Source organism: Microchirus variegatus (genome assembly GCF_963457635.1).
Source record: "Microchirus variegatus genome assembly, chromosome: 3".
Taxonomy (NCBI): Eukaryota; Metazoa; Chordata; class Actinopteri; order Pleuronectiformes; family Soleidae; genus Microchirus; species Microchirus variegatus.
This window is the reverse complement of record NC_139804.1, coordinates 311,024-332,906: the sequence shown is the minus strand read 5'-3', so window position 1 is coordinate 332,906 and position 21,883 is coordinate 311,024. Positions and strand designations below refer to the sequence as shown.

At 45.1% G+C, this 21,883-nt stretch overlaps 1 protein-coding gene across 1 annotated transcript; it reads left to right on the top strand.

Moving 5' to 3' along the window:
* Window positions 1-2,056: 2,056 nt before the first annotated feature.
* On the top strand, window positions 2,057-21,422 carry LOC310924908 (mediator of RNA polymerase II transcription subunit 13-like). The gene is made up of 29 exons (XM_083886768.1): window positions 2,057-2,788; window positions 3,895-4,129; window positions 5,184-5,352; window positions 7,027-7,172; window positions 7,244-7,441; window positions 7,566-7,760; window positions 7,847-8,003; window positions 8,088-8,198; window positions 8,279-8,989; window positions 9,551-9,764; window positions 9,856-9,886; window positions 10,000-10,121; window positions 10,208-10,298; window positions 10,370-10,566; window positions 10,647-10,846; window positions 12,444-13,339; window positions 13,427-13,818; window positions 14,450-14,645; window positions 14,727-15,093; window positions 15,167-15,383; window positions 15,823-16,014; window positions 16,160-16,383; window positions 16,470-16,612; window positions 18,031-18,189; window positions 18,290-18,472; window positions 18,606-18,751; window positions 19,153-19,317; window positions 19,416-19,516; window positions 20,645-21,422. Exons 1-29 carry the CDS (start codon window positions 2,723-2,725, stop codon window positions 20,775-20,777), a joined length of 6,357 nt encoding a protein of 2,118 aa, XP_083742894.1. The 5' UTR covers window positions 2,057-2,722; the 3' UTR covers window positions 20,778-21,422.
* Window positions 21,423-21,883: the final 461 nt, after the last annotated feature.

Below are 21,883 nucleotides of genomic sequence, written 5' to 3'. Positions count from 1 at the left end.
TTAAGCCAGTTTTTAAAAATAAAAAGAAGAAAACGCTGCACAAGTTTCTGTCTCTGTCCACGACGTCTAAACCCTGATCTTTCTTTTCTCATAAAGACAAGATGGAGGTTCAGGTTCCTCCACATAATAAAAGAAACCATCAGGCCACAGGGGGGCGCTGATGGTGATCAGGTCACACAGTCAATTTAGATCAGGGCTCTCAAACTCAATTTGTCTGGAGGCTTCATGAGTTTGAGTCTGAGGCCTCATCGAGAACATACAACTGTCTGCTCAGTCTTTATTAAGAAGCTTCAGAACATAAACATAAACATTTCATCAGAACGTTTCTTCAGAACATAAACGTTTCTTCAGAACATTGGCTGAGTCTTGGCTCCTGTCTTCGTCACATTACCCACAATCCCACAGTCAGTCTTATCCTCCATTTTCCCACTAACGGACCATTGACTGTTGAACAGAGGGGACATTATTACGTTACATTATTATTACGTTATATTATTATTACGTTACATTATTATTACGTTACATTATTATTACGTTACATTATTATTACGTTATATTATTATTACGTTACATTATTATTATTATTATGTTACATTATTATTACATTACATTGTTATTATTACGTTACATTATTATACGTTACATTATTATTACGTTACATTGTTATTATTACGTTACATTATTATAACATTACATTGTTATTATTACGTTACATTGTTATTAATACGTTACATTATTATTACGTTACATTGTTATTATTACGTTACATTGTTATTAATACGTTACATTATTATTACGTTACATTGTTATTATTACATTACATTGTTATTAATACATTACATTATTATTATTACGTTACAGTATTATTATTATTATGTTACATTATATATATTATGTTGAAGGCGACCCTGAGTGTCTTGAAAGGCTTCTTCAAATATAATGCATTATTATTATTATAACTTTACATTATTATTATTATTATTACGTTACATTATTATTACGTTACATTATTATTATTATTACGTTACATTATTATTACTTTACATTATTATTATTACGTTACATTATTACGTTACATTATTATTACTTGACATTATTATTATTATTACGTTACATTGTTATTATTACTTTACATTATTATTACGTTACATTATTATTATTACGTTACATTATTATTACGTTACATTATTATTATTATTATAATATATATATATATATATATTGACTTACATTATTATTATAATATATACATATATATATATATATATGTATATATTGACTCACGACCAAGGGTATTCTGGTGCCAAGTGCACATATGGACACATATGGTGTTTTATTATTATCACATTACATTGTTATCATTATGTTACATTATTATTATTATGTTACATTATTATTATTACGTTACATTACTATTATTACGTTGTTATTATTGTGTTACAAACATATTTATCATCGTCATTATTATTATTATACATGCATTAACATCATTATTGTTATTATTATTATTATTATTATAATAACATGCATTAACATCATCATTATTTTTATTATTATTATTATTATAATAACATGCATTAACATCATCATTATTATTATTATTATTTTTATAATAACATGCATTAACATCATCATTATTATTATCATTATCATTATTATTATTATGATAACATGCATTAACATCACACTCATTATTATTATTATTATTATTATAATAACATGCATTAACATCACACTCATTATTATTATTATTATTATAATAATAACATGCATTAACATCACACTCACTATTATTATTATTATTATTATGCATTAACATCACACTCATTATATGTATCATTATTATAATAATAATAACATGCATTAACATGCATTAACATCATCATCCTCCTCCTCTTCATCATCAGACCTTTCTTCTGTAAACTGTGAAGTCATGGAGCTTCTTGGAGCTGATGACGTCAGCCCCTCGGCCCTCGCGGACCAATCAGAGAGCAGAGGCAGAGTTGTCCTCCCGGCCGCCATTAAAGAATTCAATCCCTGAAGTGAAAGAATGGAAGTGTGCAGGATCCATGGATCTGACTGAGGACGGAACACGATGACGAGCCGCGCTCTCTCCGCCTTTAGACCGTTTCCACGGAGCTTTTGAGGAGATGACGCAGCTTTTTGACGCTTTCACTCAACAGGAGCCGCTGTGGCGGAGTATTTGATGAAGCTAACAGGCTAGCGTTGGAGCAGCTCTGCTATGTTAGCGTGTGTGCTAACAGGCTAGACCAGGGGGAGGGGAGCTCGGCTAGCTGCCGTTAGCATTAGCATTAGCATTAGCGCAGCAGGGACTGGCCGGTTTTTTCTTACTTTTTAAACTCGTGTTTTATTTGATCGCGGATTGGACTCGAGCGTGTTTCGGGTGGACGTTCGTGTGTCCGGGCCATGTGAGCGGCGACTCTTTCACGGTAGAGTGATGTAGCAGCAGGCTAGCTGCTAGCCTCATCAGACAATACATTTCAAACAGGATTGATGAATCCAGCAGTTACGAGCTGCTAGCGTTAGCTTAGCTTAGCCGCAAGGCTAGCGCCGGGCACAGGCTGTGTCTTGGTTGACTCGCCGTAGCTCGGTGCAGCTAACGAGCTGCTCGGCGCTTTTACTGGACTTAAACCACCGCAGCTTCTGCTCATCGATGCCGATTGAGACCATGGACTTCGGCGCTTCAAGGCCGCAGTGAAGGATGAGTTCGTGCTTCGTGGCTAACGGGGCCAGTTTGGAGGATTGCCACTCCAACCTCTTCTGCCTGGTGAGACTCTGCGCTAGCTCAACGCTAGCAGCGTTAGCTTAGCTCCGGCACTCCGAGGCCACAAAGCCATTTCTGGTTCATCAGGCAACTGGTGATGAACGTGAAGGCATCATCATCATCATCATCATCAGGCCTGAGACTAACACACTTTAATCACACTGATGTTCATCAACACAACGTTGTGTTCTCTGTGTGTGTGTGTGCTGAACTGTAACTGCTGCACACACACACACACACACATTCATGTCCTGCACAGACAGCGATATTCTCCATGTACCATTAATATAAATTAATATATATATATATACATACACACACCAGCGTCAGTAATGATAGTAGATGGTGTTGTTTAAGTAAATGTGTAACATCAGTGTCATCCTCTTCACTCACACATCTATCTATTCACGTGCTGTTGCATCACAATAACAAACAGCTCAGTCGTTATTGAGCTAAACTCGAACCTTTGATTATATTTGGAAAATTATGCTTTAATAGAATCCTTTATATAAGATACTTAAACAAATTGTGCACAAATACAGACATGACTGTGTGACATAGATGTAATGATATATCTCTGTGTGTGTGTGTGTGTGTGAGGACCAGTGGTCAGTGACTGGACCATAACTGAGCCGTCAGTGTTCATATTCAGCCCCGGAGATGAAAAAATCAGATTTCTAAAAGCGTTTGCTATAAGTGACAGTTGTGCAGAATTAAGAGCTTTTATTCTGAAAAAAAGATGAACTTGGATGATGATGGTCAGTGTGATCATGGTGTAAACAACACTCCGAGTGTGTTATGTGATTATTTGTGTAAGTTTGCCTTTCATGATCGTTGCATATTTAGCGTAAATACGTCATTTTGTTTCATCTTAGAGTTCTTTGGGTCGTCAGTAGATCAGCACACACACACACACACACACACACACACAGATGGCGACGTACGACCTCCATGTTGGATCCACATCTGAAGAAGTCACAGTGAACTTTAATCTGAGCTCAGTAAAAGTTTGCAGGTTAAATCGTGACGTAAACAGTTCTCTGTATTTACTCAGAACAGATGATTGATCTAATTCACCTCCTCTTCCTCCTCTTCCTCCTCTTCTTCAGGCTGATTTGACTGGGATCAAATGGCGGCGGTTTGTGTGGCAGGGTCCCACGTCTTCACCGATCCTGTTCCCTGTGACTGAAGAGGACCCCATCCTGTGCAGCTTCAGCCGCTGCCTGTCTGCAGACGTGCTGAGCGTGTGGAGACGACACCACGCTCCGGGTCGCAGAGAGCTCTGGATCTTCTGGTGGGGAGACGACCCCAGCTTCGCTGAGCTCATCCACAATGAGCTCTCAAGTGAGTGATCGGAGCATCTTTGATGTGTAATCTCAGATTATAGACGGGAGGTTTCAGGTTGTTGTTGTTCTGCTGCTGGATACAACACAAAGTCGACCGTTCAACACACTGTGCGTGACACTCGAGCCCAGTTTATACTCCTGCGTAAAGTGCTCTACGTATGTTACGCAGAGCACTTTACGTCTACCTAGAGTCTGTCAGAGTCTGCGTCATGTCCGTCAAGGGACAACGGAGACATTCAGGGCTGTAATTGGTCCTCAGGACAGGCCGAGTTAACGCTGCTCTGTGCGTCCACAGAGGCGGAGCTGATCACCGCTGACAGCGTCGCTGTCTAACTATAAATCATCATATCTTAACACTCAGCACATGTTTAGACTCTAAATGAATCATTTGTCTCTCAAATGATCTTAAAACTGCGTTCAGTGACAGAAAAGTGAGAAACGTCCTCTGATTCAACAACAGTCTATCTCTCTCAGACGCCATTGTTCACTGTAGACAGAAACAACCTTGCGTAGCGACCCCTGCTGATTGGGCGGGAAATTGCAGTGCGTATCCGTCGCCACGGCGCAGAAGTATGAAGGCTGGAGGCGTCTCCATGGTTACGCAGTCAGAAGTTTAATGCGTTCTTTACCTGGAGAACAGTTTATGATGATGTTTTAGTCAAAGTCTGTGACAAACATCACTGGAAACGTCATGGACGGATTTGGATGAAATTGTCTGAGATCTGTAGACGTTATCACTGGTTACAACTCTCTCTCTCTCTGTCTGACCCAGGTGTTCTGCAGGCACTGAGCTCCACTACAGTGGAGGTCTGCGCTCTCCGAGTGCTTTTCTAGTTATTCATGTATTTGAAAAAAAACAAAAATGTCTACTTCAATCAGGAATTGTGTCTTTTGAATATTGTGAGACGTGAGTGTGTGACAGCAGCCGTGAACATCAGAGATGAGAGTTGATGAGGAAACGACCTGTTGATGTCGTCCACACTGACATTATTCTGTTCTTACTGATGAACGAGCCTCAGTCTGTTAAACTAACCTTTGAATGTGTTGTTCAGGTGAGGAGGACGGAGAGTGGGAGAGCGGTTTGTCCTACGAGTGTCGGACACTTCTGTTCAAAGCCATCCACAACCTGCTGGAGCGCTGCCTCATGAACCGAGGCTTCGTCCGCATCGGGAAGTGGTTTGTGAAGCCGTACCAGAAGGACGAGAAGAGCGTGAACAAAAGGTGAGTCGACGTTATTTCACCTGTTTTATTCAGTGAGTTTAATCTGAACGTTTGTTGGGATTATTGTGAAGGTTGTGATTCTGATCCACACAAAGATTGACTTGCTGTCAAACGTATGGCCCGTGGGCCACAGCAGGCCCTGCAGAGGCTCCAGTCTGACCCACAGGAGCAATTTGTTAGAATTCGAATTAGATTAGAATCGAATCATTTTGTGAAATCACACGTTTTTCAGCTCCAGATACCTGAGAGAAAATGTTGGTGTTGTAGGTTATTTTGTGGTTATCTTTGTGGCTCCGCCCCCTTCACATCAAACTGTGACCCCTGAACTCAGATAAGTGAGTTTAGAACAGGAGCTGCAGTGATCAGATATAATAAGGAGATGGTGCAGAGACAGAGGTTTTCATCACATGATTCACTTCACAGGTGAAAGTGAAAGAGAAAAGTTCAGAATGTTCTCGTTTAGTAAATCAGTGCTCAGGTGTTTGTTTGTTTGTTTGTTTGTTTGTTTGTTTAGCTTCATCCTCTCTTCTCCACATTTAAAAGACTCAATAATCTGGATTATTTTTTAAATCTGAGTCGTTCTGGTTAGGGCTGGGTGATATGGACCAGAAGTCACATCCTGATAATAATAATAATAATAATAATGACGGGTTTAAATCCTCAGCGGTTCAAACTGTATAAGAACAGGAGTCAAAGCTCTGGAAGGAACTATGTCCATATATGTCGTATCATTTATATGCTCCATATATATATATACACGTGTGTTTGTCTCAGAGGGTTTTCACACCTCTGTGTGTGTGTGTGTGTGTGTTTAAATGAATCGTGTTTAATGTCAACATTATATATTCGTTCATGTCAATATTTATCACAATAGAATCATTTTGCTGATTCTGCAAATGTCCAATGACTAATTTCATCAAAATGTAAAAATGCCTCTGGATGTTGCTTCAGTGTTAATGTGCTTCATGGACTGTTAGCATGTTAGCTGTAGCAGTGTTTATGCTGTGGTTTTTCTAAATATAAAAACTTACATATATATATATATATATATATATATATATATATATATATATATATGTATATGTATATATATATATATATATAAAGAACTCTGTTGTACTGAATCAATTTGAAATCTAAAGAAAATATTCCTGAATCATAAATTGTGACTCAGTTGTCCAGAAAATGTCAGAAAAATCCAAACAGTTTATGGATCAGTGTTTGTCAAACGTATAAATGCTGACGTTCTCAAATGTTCAAAATGACTTTGAATGATTTCTTTGTTTTTAAGGAGCAAAAAAAACAGAAAAATATTCACGTTAAAGAAGCTGAAAGATCAAAGAAACACATTCACTGATTATCAAAACAGTCTGTAAAATAAATCAGCTCATGCTACAGCTGTTAGCAACGTTAGCAGCTGCCTCGTCTAATCTACGACAAACCATGCTCACTACAGGAAGTGGGCGTGGCCAGCAGACAGGTGGTGGGTAAATTATGCACCAGAATATTTCTAGATTGTTTTATCGCTGATGCACAGCATGTGGTCAACGTCTGAAGCTGCTGTCGTCGCCTGAAAACGTCTAAATCATAGGATACTTTGTTTTTCCTGACGTTGTCTGAAAACATGGCCTGGATTCAGTTTGTTGATCCCTGATCCCTCTCCTGGTCTTCCAGCGAACACCTGTCGTGTGCGTTTAACTTCTTCGTCCATGGCGACAGTAACGTGTGCACGAGTGTGGAGATCGCTCAGCATCAGCCTCTTCAGTGGCTCGACGAGGACCATCTCAGCCTCGCTCAGCAAAGCTCCGCCCCCTTGCAAGGTAAGCTCACAAAGCTCCGCCCCCTCCCCAGGTGTTTGTGTGGATCTTCATCGTCTGCGTTTCCTCCACAGTCATCCTCAGCCCGTACGGTTTGAACGGAACACTCACCGGTCAGTCTTTCAAGATGTCCGACCATCCCACTCAGAAACTCATCGAGGAGTGGAGGCAGTTCTATCCCATCAGCCCCGGCTGCAAGGACGTCCAGGAAGACAAGATGGAGGACACGGACTGGGAGGACGACTCTCTGGCAGCTGTGGAGGTCCTCGTCGGTAAGAACCACACAATCTACAGGAAACTCTGACATCAGCACTTTTCTTTAGTCAGTGAGCTTGAAATGTTGTCGCTCTGAGTTTCACTGTGTGTGTGTGTGTTTCTCTGTGTGTGTGTGTGTAGCCGGTGTGAGGATGGTGTACCCCTCGTGTCTGGTGCTCCTCCCTCTGTCAGATCTTCCTGCTGTTGCTCCTCAAAGCTCCACCAACACCTCAGGAGGCCTGTGTGGAGGTCAGCAGGTCCAGTCCGCGCACAGAGACCCCGCCATGTCCTCCGTCACTCTGACTCCGCCCACATCGCCAGAGGAGGCTCAGACCGGTGAGCGCTGCAGCTCCGTGTCGCGTTTTCTTTCTCCCTCTGTGAAGCTGAGCGCTGACCCCGTGTTTCCCTGTGTTTCCTCACAGATTATCAGTTGGCTCAGCGCTGGCTCAGGTTGTCTTCTTCGTCTGATGGTTGCAGCTCCAACCACAGCCTTCATGGAGGGAAGATCCCTCGCCGGCTGCTCAGCAGGATGGTGGAGTCTGTGTGGCAGGAATATAACATCAACCGCACGGGGAACAAGTACGAAGCTCAGCGCAATCGTCCTGAAAACGATGTTTGACGCTCAGACTCTCGTCTGATCAGATGTTTCTTTGTCTTTTTCAGGAGGAAGTTCACGTCTCTGACAAACGGACAAACCTGTGACGACGAGTCGGACAAAAGTGGACTTTGGGAGTTTGTGGAGTCGACTCACCGGCCGCACTGCAACTGTTCAAGGTTTGTTGAAGTCTCCTGTGTGAGCAGTGGTTTTGTTTATGATGGGATGGATCTCTGATCCTCTGAACTCTGTCTCACAGACATAAGAATCAGAAGCAGCGATGCAGCAGCACCTCAGGACACCTGCCTTCATCAGGACCAGCTGCTCCTCCAGCTCCTAAACACAAGCTGCTGGAGAAGCTGGAGAAGAGTGAGAAGCAGCAGAAGAGGCCACAGACGGCCTTTCACCACAGGAACTCAGTCAGTGACGATCAGTCTGTGGAGCCACAGACGCAGAGGCTCTGTCTCCGATCACAGGACGACGGATCTTATCCCAGTTTACACCACGTGGACACGGCGCCCCCTAAAGCTCCTACGCTGCACAGCCACGGCCCTGCTGCTGCTGACCTGGTTGGTTCCCCTCCTCCTCCTCCTCTCAGCCCTCACCCCTGTGATCACAGTGACGGTGACATCACGTCTTCAGCTGGTGTAAAGAACTCGTCCACGCCGATACACCAGCCTTTCTACCCTCCGTCAGTGGAGCCGTGTCTGCTGCCACAGAAGAGCTCGTCTGAGGATCCTCCTCTGGAGAACCTGCCTCTGTCGTTCCCTTCAGCTTACAACGAAACCCTGGAGCCCACAGTGTTTGTAGGTTCAGCCGTCAACCCTCACGCAGACTCCACACACAATCCATGGAAGTATTTCAAGCTGCCCAGGAAGAAGGCGTCCACCTTCCTGACGCCTCAGCTGCCCGTGGGTAAAAGTGGAGAAGATTGTGGAGGAAGAACAGAAAGCGTCGTATCTGTAACTGAGTAAGTAGATCATGACTCTTCCTCAACTCTGTATGTCTGCGGTGTGTGAACATCTATGTTTCTGTCTGCAGGTCCATGTCGGCCTCTGCAGTGTGTGAACATCTATGTTTCTGTCTGCAGGTCCATGTCGGCCTCTTCAGTGTGTGAACATCTATGTTTCTGTCTGCAGGTCCATGTCAGCCTCTTCAGTGTGTGAACATCTATGTTTCTGTCTGCAGGTCCATGTCGGCCTCTGCAGTGTGTGAACATCTATGTTTCTGTCTGCAGGTCCATGTCGGCCTCTTCAGTGTGTGAACATCTATGTTTCTGTCTGCAGGTCCATGTCAGCCTCTTCAGTGTGTGAACATCTATGTTTCTGTCTGCAGGTCCATGTCGGCCTCTTCAGTGTGTGAACATCTATGTTTCTGTCTGCAGGTCCATGTCGGCCTCTTCAGTGTGTGAACATCTATGTTTCTGTCTGCAGGTCCATGTCGGCCTCTTCAGTGTGTGAACATCTATGTTTCTGTCTGCAGGTCCATGTCAGCCTCTTCAGTGTGTGAACATCTATGTTTCTGTCTGCAGGTCCATGTCAGCCTCTTCACAGCCTCTGAAGGTTTCTCAGGAGCTGGTGAAGACTTACGCTCAGAGGAGGAACAGCCATCTGTCGTCGGCCACAGGAGACGAAGAGCACAGTGAAGAACCTGATCCTTACGCCTTTGAAGAGGGAGATGATGAGTTTACCTTCTCTGACAAGAAGGACAAGTCTGGAGCTGAGAGAGACGGCAAGAGGGTGAAGGTGTGTGTGTGTGTGTTTCTCATTTGTTTTCATCAAACTAGAATCATTAGAATTCTAATGAAATCATTACTCTGATCCTTTTTTCACTCAGGTGGATGAAGGAACTGGATCATCTGCAGAAGGTGAGAAAGTCCTGCTTTTCTTCTGCTCTGAGTTTGCAGAGAGGCTTTTTCCTCACCTTATTCTCATGTTTCCTGATGTTTTCCTGATGTTTCCTCATGTGTCATGTGGTCAGATGGTCAGGGTCCTTCAGGCAGCAAACCCTCAGCCTCCACCAGCCTCATCCATGAGAACGACCTGGCAGTTTCCTACAGCGACCTGGATAAAATCTTTAATTCGGATGAAGACGAGTTGGCGGTAATTGTGTTTGTGTGTCTCTGCTCATGTTGAAACACAAACACACAAAGTGTCTTGGTGTGATTTGAATGGTCTCGTCTCCACAGCCTGGATCCAAAAGAGCTGGAGCTGGAGCCGAGGACAAGTTTGGCTGTAAAGAAAACAAACCCACCACGCTGGACTCTTTGTCTTCCATAAGTAAGGAGACTGAAACCCTGTTGATCTGTAATTCAGATGAATGATAATCTCACTCTGTCATGTTTGTGCAGGCTCAGCAGATCTGCACCAGATGTTTCCCACCCCTCCCTCTCTGGAGCAGCAGGGTTATTCTCCCATGAACTCAGGGAGTAAAGACAGTCTGGAAACAGGAGCAGGTCTGACTCTGCTCGACGGCTCTCAGATCAACACTCACTTCAAGATGGAGGTGGAGGAAGGATTCTGCAGCCCGAAGCCCTCTGAGATAAAGGTAGATAACACCAGAGGGGGAGGAGCCTCTGATCATCACCTGTTCAGTGATGCTCATGTTCAGAGTTCTCTGTTTTCCAGGACTTTTCCTTCGTGTTCAAGCCTGACTCGTGTCAGTCGTTCGTGGGCTGCTCCATGTACGCTCCTCTGAAGACGCTGCCCAGTCACTGTCTGTTACCACTCAAACTGCCTGATGAGTGCGTCTACACACCCAGCTGGACTCTGGGGAAGATGGACCTGATTCCACCGGTGACCAACGTCAACCTCCTCACCAAAGACAGGTCAGTTTCACCTGTGACCTTTGACCTTTAGGAAACAGGAAGCTGCTCATGTCTGTCAACTGTTCCTCACTGAGTGAGACCAAGTCACTTCTTTGTTCTCTTATATTTTATATATATATAGAAATATGTATGTTATATATATTTTATATTTGTTTTATGTGTGTGTTTATGTATATGTGTGTGTACATGTGTATATACGTGTGTATATACGTGTGTGTACGTATGTATACGTGTGTGTGTGTGTACACGTGTGTGTACACGTGTGTGTGTACACGTGTGTACACGTATGTGTGTGTACACGTGTGTGTGTACACGTGTGTACACGTATACGTATGTATACGTGTGTGTGTGTACACGTGTGTACACGTATACGTATGTATACGTGTGTGTGTGTGTACACGTGTGTGTATATGTGTGTGTGTACACGTGTGTGTGTACGTGTGTGTGTACACGTATATGTATGTGTACGTGTGTGTGTACACGTATATGTATGTATACGTGTGTGTATATATACGTGTGTATATATACGTGTGTACATATACGTGTACGTGTGTACATATACGTGTACGTGTGTACATATACGTGTACACGTGTACATATACGTGTACACGTGTACATATACGTGTACACGTGTACATATACGTGTACACGTGTACATATACGTGTACACGTGTACATATACGTGTACACGTGTACATATACGTGTACACGTGTACATATACGTGTACACGTGTACATATACGTGTACACGTGTACATATACGTGTACACGTGTACATATACGTGTACACGTGTACATATACGTGTACACGTGTACATATACGTGTACACGTGTACATATACGTGTACACGTGTACATATACGTGTACACGTGTACGTGTACACGTGTACGTGTACACGTGTACGTGTACACGTGTGTACATATACGTGTACACGTGTGTACATATACGTGTACACGTGTACACGTGTATACATATACGTGTACACGTGTATATATACGTGTACACATATAAATGTATGTATATACACGTGTGTGTATAAATGTGTGTATGAGTGTATATATATATATATATACGTGTGTACACAAATGTGTGTGATTTTATATATATATATATATATATATATATATATACACGTGTGTGTGTGTGTATATATATATATATATATCACTGTCACTAGACCTTTAACAATTGTGTGTGTATATATGTGTGTGTGTATATGTGTGTGTGTGTGTGTGTGTGTGTATATATATATATATATATATATATATATATATATATATATATATATATATATATATATATATATATACGTGTGTGTGTGTGTGTGTGTGTGTGTGTGTGTATATACACACACACACACACATATACAATTGTTAAAGGTCAAGTGAGGATCAATGAACATACTTTAATGACTCATTATTTCTCATTACTCTTTACATGAAGTCTTGGAATTCATTTGGGTGTTATTTCTGAAGTAGCCTCTAGATGTCACTAAATCCAGGACTCTGGTCCTTGTCTTTGCTCCACCATGTTTTGCATCATATCACACAGTAACAATGACCTGTGTGTGTGTGTGTGTGTGTGTGTGTGTGACAGTAACGTGCCCAGTGTGGAGCCAGACTACAGTCAGACGTACACGCCTCAGACTCACACGCCCTTCATGTCCAGCAGCGCTCCGCCCAGTAACAGCGGCGCGGGCATCCTGCCCTCCCCCTCCCCCGCCACGCCGCGCTTCTCCGTGCCCACGCCGCGCACGCCACGGACCCCACGCACTCCCCGAGGCCCGTCCAGCGTCCAGGGCTCGCTCAAGTACGACAACTCTGACCTGTACTCGCCGGCCTCCACGCCCTCCACCTGCCGCCCGCTGAGCTCCGTGGAGCCGGCCACGGTTCCCTCCATCCCCGAGGCTCACAGTCTCTACGTCACCCTCATCCTGTCAGAGTCGGTCATGAACCTCTACAAAGACTGTAACTTTGACAGCTGCTGCGTGTGTGTGTGTAACATGAACATCAGAGGAGCAGACGTGGGCGTTTACCTCAAAGACAACGGCGAGGCTCAGTACCCGTGCACCTGCGGCTTCAGCGCCGTCGCCAACCGCCGATTCGGTCAGTCGGCCGGTCTCTTCCTGGAGGATGAGCTGGAGGTCGTGGGTCGAGGCTCGGACGCCGGTCGAGACACCGAGAGGTGTTTTGAAGAACTCCGAGTTTCCACGTCGCACAAGCCCGGCAGCCTGAAGGAGAAACCTCCAGATGAGCTCATCCTCCTGCTGCAGGACCAGTGCACCAACCCGTTCGCCCCAATGGCAGGTGTGGAATACCCCAAAACAAGCTCCGCCCCCAGCTCATTTGTGAGGGTAGAAGAGAGGGACTGTTATAACGACTGCTACATGGCTCTGGAGCACGGCCGACAGTTCATGGATAACATGTCGGGAGGGAAAGTGGACGAAGCTCTGGTGAAGAGCACGAGTCTTCATCAGTGGCCAAAATGCAAATGTAGGTCTTTGTCTTTTCAAAGCTTTTCCTTTTCTAACCTTTAACGCAGTGACGTTGACTGAGCTTTGTTGTGTTTCTCCTCTGCAGCAGCAGACATGAGTAAACTCTTCTCTCAGGACGTCCTGCGTGTGCTGCTGTCTCTCCAGCCTGTGCTGCAGGACACCATCCAGAAGAAGAGGAGTGTTCGCTCCTGGGGCGTTCAAGGACCTCTGACCTGGCAGCAGTTCCATAAGATGGCCGGCAGAGGCTCGTACGGCACAGACGAGTCTCCTGAGCCTCTGCCCATCCCCACCTTCCTGGTGGGTTACGAGTTTGACTTTGTGGTGCTGTCTCCGTTCGGTTTGCCGTACTGGGAGAAGCTGCTGCTGGATCCTTTTGGCTCCCACAGAGATGTGGGCTACGTCGTCATCTGCCCAGAAAACGAGTGTCTTCTCCGCGGGGCCAAGGTTTTCTTCAAAGATCTGTGTGCGATGTATGAGGTAAGAACATGAACCTGAACCTGCCGACACGTCCTCCTCTGAACAGAGGAGTCTGTTAGCTGTTAGCCTAGCTTCACACGACAACCATCTGAACACAAACCGCTAAAGTGTCGTGTTCCCACTTTTTATTCCGTGTTTAGATGAGCGTCTTTGGGTGTCAATCTGCACGCACACGGTGATGCTAAAGTGTGTGAAATGTGATGTAGTATGCATGCTAGGTGGCTAGGTGGCGCTGTGAAGCACTGCCATACAACAACAGCAGGTTCTACTTCTCTGTAGTCGCACGAAGTAGCAGCTAAGGTGACTTGAATGTGCGACTGATGGATTCTAATCCCACATGTTTGTTGTTTGTCTGTTCTGCACATGGATCTGACGTCAGCGTACATGAGGATAGTCAGCGTGAGCAGCTCAGAGCTCACTTTAGTGTTTTCAACCCTTTAGACGGGAACGATACGGTGGAGTGTTTTTAACATTTACACTCTGGAGGGTGGTGCCATTTTTTTGTGTGTTTTTTAAGCCCCAAAAACGCCTTCACCATCTAAACCAAAGTTATTTGATCAAATGTTTTGTCAGTTTCACTCAGCAGTTGTGGTGTAAAGTCAGCCCTAATCTCTTCAATGTCTCTCCACAGTCCTGCCAGTTGGGGCAGCACAGAGCCATCTGTAAGAATCATCCTGATGGGATCCTGAAGGTCGGCAGCTCAGAAGGGCGGAGTCTGTCCGAGCAGCCGCTCAGTGATTGGTTCCTGAAGATGTCGTCCAGAGATGGAAACAACGAAGCCTTTAACAAACTCAAGCTCTTTGCTCAAGTGTGTCGCTATGATCTAGGTAACGTGTTCACTTCGTCTCAAAGTAACCAGAGCTTTGTCCAAAATGGTGATTGATGTTTTCATCTGTGACTTCTCTCAGCTCCGTACCTGTCACAACAGTCTTTGGACAGCTCCCTCTTGTCCCAACGCTGCCCCCCTGTGGCCTCCTCGCAGACCTGCACCTCCTCCAGCACCTCCTCAGGACCTCAGAGCACCAACACTACCAGCTCCGCCTCCACCCAGCCGGCCCAGGTCAGCGGCTCGGCCCCCGGCTCCGTCCCTGGCCCCGCCCCTGGCCCCGCCCCTTCCTCCGCCCCTCAGACCTCAGCCAAACCCAGCTCTTACTCTGCGTTTGGATCGTCGTCTCTGCAGAGCAGCAGCTCGTCTCACAACGGACCGGCGTCCAATCAGCAGGCAGCAGAGAACGGACCTGCAGCCAATCAGACGTCCACAGAGGCGCCAGAGAGGTCCGTTCATATCCTCTGTTTATGATTAATGTGTAATATATTATATCTAAAGTTTCACGACTTTTGTTGACAGCACAATGGAGCGAGACAAAGTGGGAAAACCCACAGACGGAGAGTCTCACGCCGTGTCCTTCCCCCCCGCCATCGTGGTTTACATGGTAGATCCCTTCAGTTATGAAGACGCAGACAGAGAGGTTCACTCCAGCAGCTTCACTCTGGGTCTGTTACGCTGCTACATGGAGATGCTGCACTTTCTGCCTCCTCACATCAGGAACTCTGTGTCTGTGCAGGTCAGTGACACACACACACACACTGACATCACAACAGAGCAGTTCACACAGAGTCCACAGGGAGGAGCCGTGGAGCAGGAGACACATGATGGAGGATCAACAGAGTCCTTCATGTCCATCTATTATTATTATTATTTTATATATATATTATTATTGTTGTTGTTATTACACTGAAGAGATTTTTATCTTCCTCCGGTTTTATTATTATTAATAATAATATCTGATTTTAAATATGAGTTTCAAACATGAAAGCACATTTTGAATCACAGATGAACGTCATCATGGTTCATCTGTGATTATTTTAATCACAAAAACTTGTCTTTAAATGAATAAAGCTGAACAGAAACATTAAGAATTTCCTCATTTCCTGGTTCTTGTTGCAGCTCTAACACTGATTTAAAACAAACTCATTCTTGTTGTGTTTATTTCTTCCTCTCAGATTGTTCCCTGTCAGTATCTGCTGCAGCCTGTGACCAGCGGGGGGCGCCACCTCTACGCTCAGCACCTCAAGTCTCTGGCTTTCTCCGTGTTCACTCAGTGTCGACGACCTCTGCCCAACTCCACCAACTTCAAAGCTCTCACAGGGTTTGGACCAGGACTGGCCATCGACATGGCTCTGAAGAACCCTGAGGTACAGACATCTACTGACACACTTACCTGTCTGTGAGTCACAGATGAGGTTATCTGTCTGTCAGTGACTGACTGGCTCAGTAACAGACGTGGTCAGTGACCTGTTGACTGTGGTTAACCGTCTGTTGTCGTGTCTGTTCCTGCAGAGACCAGAGTGTCTCCGTCTGTACACGCCTCCCTTCATCTTGGCTCCAGTCAAAGACAAACAGACGGAACTCGGGGAAACGTTTGGTGAAGCTTCTCAGAAATACAACGTCCTGTTTGTGGGTTACTGTCTGTCACATGACCAGCGCTGGCTGCTGGCGTCCTGCACCGACCAACACGGAGAGCTGCTGGAGACGTGCATCATCAGCATCGACGTTCCCAACAGGTGAGACACACAACTGAGTCTGACGCTGGTCCTTTGCTGCTGCTGCTGTTGTTGTTGTTGTTGTTTACCGTTGTCGTTGTTTTCAGAGCTCGCAGGAAAAAAGCCTCAGCCAGACGTCTGGGTCTACAGAAGCTGTGGGAGTGGTGTCTCGGCCTGGTGCAGGTGACATCACTGCCGTGGCGGGTGGTGATTGGACGGCTCGGGAGGATGGGACACGGCGAGCTGAGAGGTACACGCCCACAAATGCACACACACACACACACACACACTGGCTGTTCTGTGTGTTCTGACATCACTAAAGTCAAGGCAGTGTCATTCTAGAGGGTGCCCCTCGTCTGGTGCAGGCCTTTTTTCTCTGAGCAGCGCCCCTGCTGACTCCAATCATTTGAATTTAAGGCCTTAAAATGTCTTAAATTCTCCTAAAATCTCCTAAAAGATCTTAAAATACAGTTTTGAAAGGTCTTAAAAATCTATGAACGTTACTTTTATTTAAAACATGCACAAACTTCAGTCTCGCTTTGAAATGTTTCTATTTTTGAGGATGTGATAACAACAATAACTACAACACAGAATTGAAGTAGGTCACCTGTGCTGCCTGGGGAGGGTTTATCCAGCACCACTAGCTAGTGTGCTACAGCTTAGCATAGCAGCGGAGGAAACTATTGCTCTCAAAAGATGAGTAAGAGCAAAGGCTCCAATTTTCCTTCATGTCTTTTGTACTTTTTTACTGTTATGGATTTGAAATGAGTCTTAAATTGTGTTCATTATGGTCTTTAAAAAGTCTTAAAAAGTCTTAAATTTGACTTGTTGAAACCTGCAGAGACTCTGGTTCATCATCTGTTTGCAGCAAAGCTTTTGCACAAAGAGACGTTCCAGTGTTTATAGATGATGAATGAATGGTTTTGTTGGTGTTCAAACTGATCTCAGACAGACTCTAACAGACGGTCCCGAACAAATAGGGCGTCTTTAGGGTGTCCTGCCTAAAAGTAGGGCGTCTTATTTCTTCGTCCCCAGGACACGCCCACCATGGATGTATTATATGAACTGGATAAGCTCCGCCCCCTTTGCTTCTGTTCATGAAGCTGCTCACTCAGCTCATTAAGCCAAAACAGTTTCTGACTTCCTGGTTTATTAGCGTGTTATGTGGCCATGGTTAGGCCTATAGAGCACGTGCAGTAGTGTCTATTATATACAGATCTATAAAAGCCCGTGTCCATGTCTCCAGGTGTCCTGTGGACACTTTTACTATTGAGGTCAATGGGAAAAATGCTTTTGGGCTCCATGGGGTGTTCTGTTGCAGTACCCACAGTGACCACCATGTAAACATTGTCTTCAAGGCAGAGGGGGCGGAGCTCTGTCCAGTTCATATTATACATCCATGACACACACACACACACGACCTTACCCGTCTACCACCGTGAACACGTCGTTCCTCCTGACGCCGAATATCTGAAATCACACGGAATCGTTTTGTAACTTGTGTGTGTGTGTGTGTGTGTGTCTCACACACACACACACACACACACACACACACGACCTTACCCGTCTACCACCGTGAACACGTCGTTCCTCCTGACGCCGAATATCTGAAATCACACGGAATCGTTTTGTAACTTGTGTGTGTGTGTGTGTGTGTGTCTCACACAGACTGGAGTATTCTGCTGAGCAGGAGGAACCTTCAGTCTCTGAGTAAACGTCTGAAGGAGACATGTAAGATGTGTGGCATCTCTGCTGCTGACACTCCCAGCATCCTCAGCGCTTGTCTGGTTGCCATGGAGCCTCAGGGCTCCTTCGTCATTCTGCCAGGTAAACAAACGTAGAAGAAGAAGAAGGATGATGAGGATGATGATGATGATGAGGACTCTGTGTCTGTGGTGCTGACGTCTGTTGTCCTCTGGTGTTGCAGACTCTGTGTCCACAGGTTCAGTGTTTGGTCGCAGCACCACGTTAAACATGCAAACATCTCAGCTGAACACGCCTCAGGACACGTCGTGCACTCACATCCTGGTGTTTCCCACCTCAGCCATGGTCCAGGTCAACACCAGCACCACCGAGCCCATCGACATCAACTTCAACCCCATCAACCCAGGTACACTTCCTGTTCTGAGGAGGAAGAGGAGGAGCCTGTCCAACATCTGCTCTCTGAAGCTCCCTGAACCTCTGTAAACCTGTGTGTGTGTGTGTGTGTGTGTGTGTGTGTGTGTGTGTGTGTGTGTTGACAGACGGCTCTGATGGAATGGGAATCTTTGACCTGTTTGACAACGACATGGTGGATCCAGATCTCATCAACATCCTGCCAAACTCCCCCACCACCTCCCCCGTTCACTCCCCCGGTTCCCACTATCACCACGGAGGAGACGGCAGCAAGGTGAGTGAGCCGGTGCTGCAGTACCACTGACAGACACAGGGGGAGACGGAGAGCAGGACTGAAGCTGAACGTCGTTAAAGTCACACAAAGTGGAGCGAAAGTCTCTTTATGTTTGGTTCAGGCTGAGATCATCGTGGTCCTCACTGTGTGTGTGTTTGTGTGTTTGGCTCCGCCCATGGACACGCCCCCAACATCTCAAACTTTTATTTTTGATTTAAAATCATTATTTCCTGTGGAGATAAAACATTAAAATACTTTCACATGTTCATCTGAGATGAATTTAAAATCATCTCATGAACATGTGAAGCTGTTTGACTGAAGATGTCCTGTCACTGTCTCACTGTGTCTCACTCTCTCATTGTCTCACTCTCTCACTGTCTCACTCTCTCACTGTCTCTCAGGGTCAGGGTGCAGATCGTCTGGAGAGTCATGAAGAAGCTCTGAACATCTTGCAGCAGCCCATGGCTCTGGGTTACTTTGTCTCCACAGCTAAAGCTGGACCTCTGCCAGACTGGTTCTGGTCTGCTTGTCCTCAAGCTCAGAACCAGTGTCCTCTGTTCCTCAAGGTACACGACCACACAGACGTCACATGACACATTGGTCCTTAAAGTCCAGGTGTGAGGATCCTGTTGAAGAAGGTTGATGTTTTTCTCTCTGTCGTCAGGCGTCTCTGCACCTGCACGTGTCTTCTGTCCAATCAGACGAGCTCCTGCACAGTAAACACTCCCACCCTCTGGACTCTAACCACACCTCCGACGTCCTCAGGTACGCAACCTCCTCAGGTCCTCATGGAGACCAAAACCTGGTCCTCATGGAGACCAAAACCTGGTCCTCATGGAGACCAAAACCTGGTCCTCATGGAGACCAAAACTTGGTCCTCATGGAGACCTAAACCTGCTCCTCATGGAGACCAAAACCTGCTCCTCATGGAGACCTAAACCTGCTCCTCATGGAGACCTAAACCTGCTCCTCATGGAGACCAAAACTTGGTCCTCATGGAGACCAAAACCTGGTCCTCATGGAGACCTAAACCTGCTCCTCATGGAGACCAAAACTTGGTCCTCATGGAGACCTAAACCTGCTCCTCATGGAGACCAAAACCTGCTCCTCATGGAGACCTAAACCTGGTCCTCATGGAGACCTAAACCTGGTCCTCATGGAGACCAAAACTTGGTCCTCATGGAGACCAAAACCTGGTCCTCATGGAGACCAAAACCTGCTCCTCATGGAGACCAAAACCTGCTCCTCATGGAGACCAAAACCTGCTCCTCATGGAGACCTAAGCTTGCTCCTCATGGAGACCTAAACTTGGTCCTCATGGAGACCTAAACCTGCTCCTCATGGAGACCTAAACCTGCTCCTCATGGAGACCTAAACTTGGTCCTCATGGAGACCATAACCTGGTCCTCATGGAGACCATAACCTGGTCCTCATGGAAACCAAAACTTGGTCCTCATGGAGACCAAAACTTGGTCCTCATGGAGACCTAAACCTGCTCCTCCTGAGGAACTGGAGCTGAAGTTTAGGACTAAGATGGGAGGTTAGGTTAGTGTTGGTCATGGACTGGTTCAAGGTTAAAGTTAAGGTTAGTGTCAGTGATGATGAAGTCAGTTCAGTTCATTTAGTTGCGACTCGACCTCATGATCTCAGGTCTGTGAACGACATGATGGAGATCAGAGAAACACAAACACTAGGGGGCAGTGGAGAGAAAAGATGTGCAGCATCTGCCAAGACAGGTTGAGAGGGAAGAACGAGACGAGGAGCAGATAAACAACTGTGATGTCAACGTTAAAAATGAGACTCACATGAGACACAAACTAGGGAGTGAGCGAGTGTCCTTGTTTTTAACGTGTCCTTCTGTCCCCTTCTGTCCTCGTTTGTCCCCGGTCACAGATTTGTCCTGGAACAGTACAACGCCCTCTCCTGGCTGACCTGTGATCCTGCCACTCAGGACCGGCGCTCGTGTTTACCCGTTCACTTCGTGGTTCTGACTCAGATGTACAACTTTATCATGAACATGTTGTGAACCAGAGACGAGACGAGGACGCAGAGGACGAGTCGTCCTGATGAACCCGTCACTCACTGAATCACTGAATCACTGAATCACTGAATCACTCAGATGCCAAGAATCCGTGTGAGTTTAGACGATGAACGGACGTTTGATTAAAGGAGAATAAATTGTCTTTTTAACGACTGTAGATCACAATCTATGAAATTTTATCTTAATGAAATGCCTGCATATATTATTTATTGTAAGTTTTTAAATGTGGAATTTTTAATGCTTAATATCTTTTATATATATATATATCTATATATATATATATTGGTGTATATATACACACATGTATATAAACATATATATATATATATGTGTGTGTGTGTGTATATAAATCTAAGTCCTGGAGGGTGTGTACATCTCACTGTAAAGGAATGGCTTTAAAGCGTGTCATTCTCTCGTCGACCACACGGGGGAGACAAACACCAGTTGCTGTCGATTGCTTTTAGAATCTTATTTTTTCAGATGGTTTTTATGAAGTGGTGAAGGCGTTTTCATCCTCTTTACCTCCGTCTGTTTCTCGCACACTGAACTCGACCAACTCCACGGTACGAAAACGGCAGATTCTATATTTTATAACAGATTTAGGTAACTGTGTGTGTGTGTGTGTGTGTGTGTGTGTGTGTGAGTGTATATTGTGTATATATATAATTGTGTGCCGCTACTGAAGGTGCAGCTTCTGTTTTAGAATTAAAGTCTGTCTCAAACTGAACCAAACACTTCCTGCTCCTTTCATTCATGTCAAACTAAATCGTGTCATTAACTTGTTGAACTGTAGCGCCACCTGCTGACCTGGAGTCAACACAACTTCCACCAGGATCTGGATCCAGAGGCGGATCTGGATCTTCTCCTCTCGTGTGTCTCGTGTTCATCTGGATTATCAATATCTGTAATTCAGTTCTTCTTTGTCAAAAAGAACATTTCCGATTTCCAAAGAGATTTTCCTCCTCGCGCACAATTATTAAGCTTTTATTTTGAAAATGATAAAATAAGCGAGTTGACACGAGCCTTAAACTTTGACCTTTACTGACGTTATGAAGCATAAATCTCATGATGAAAAAAAAATATTTTTTTAA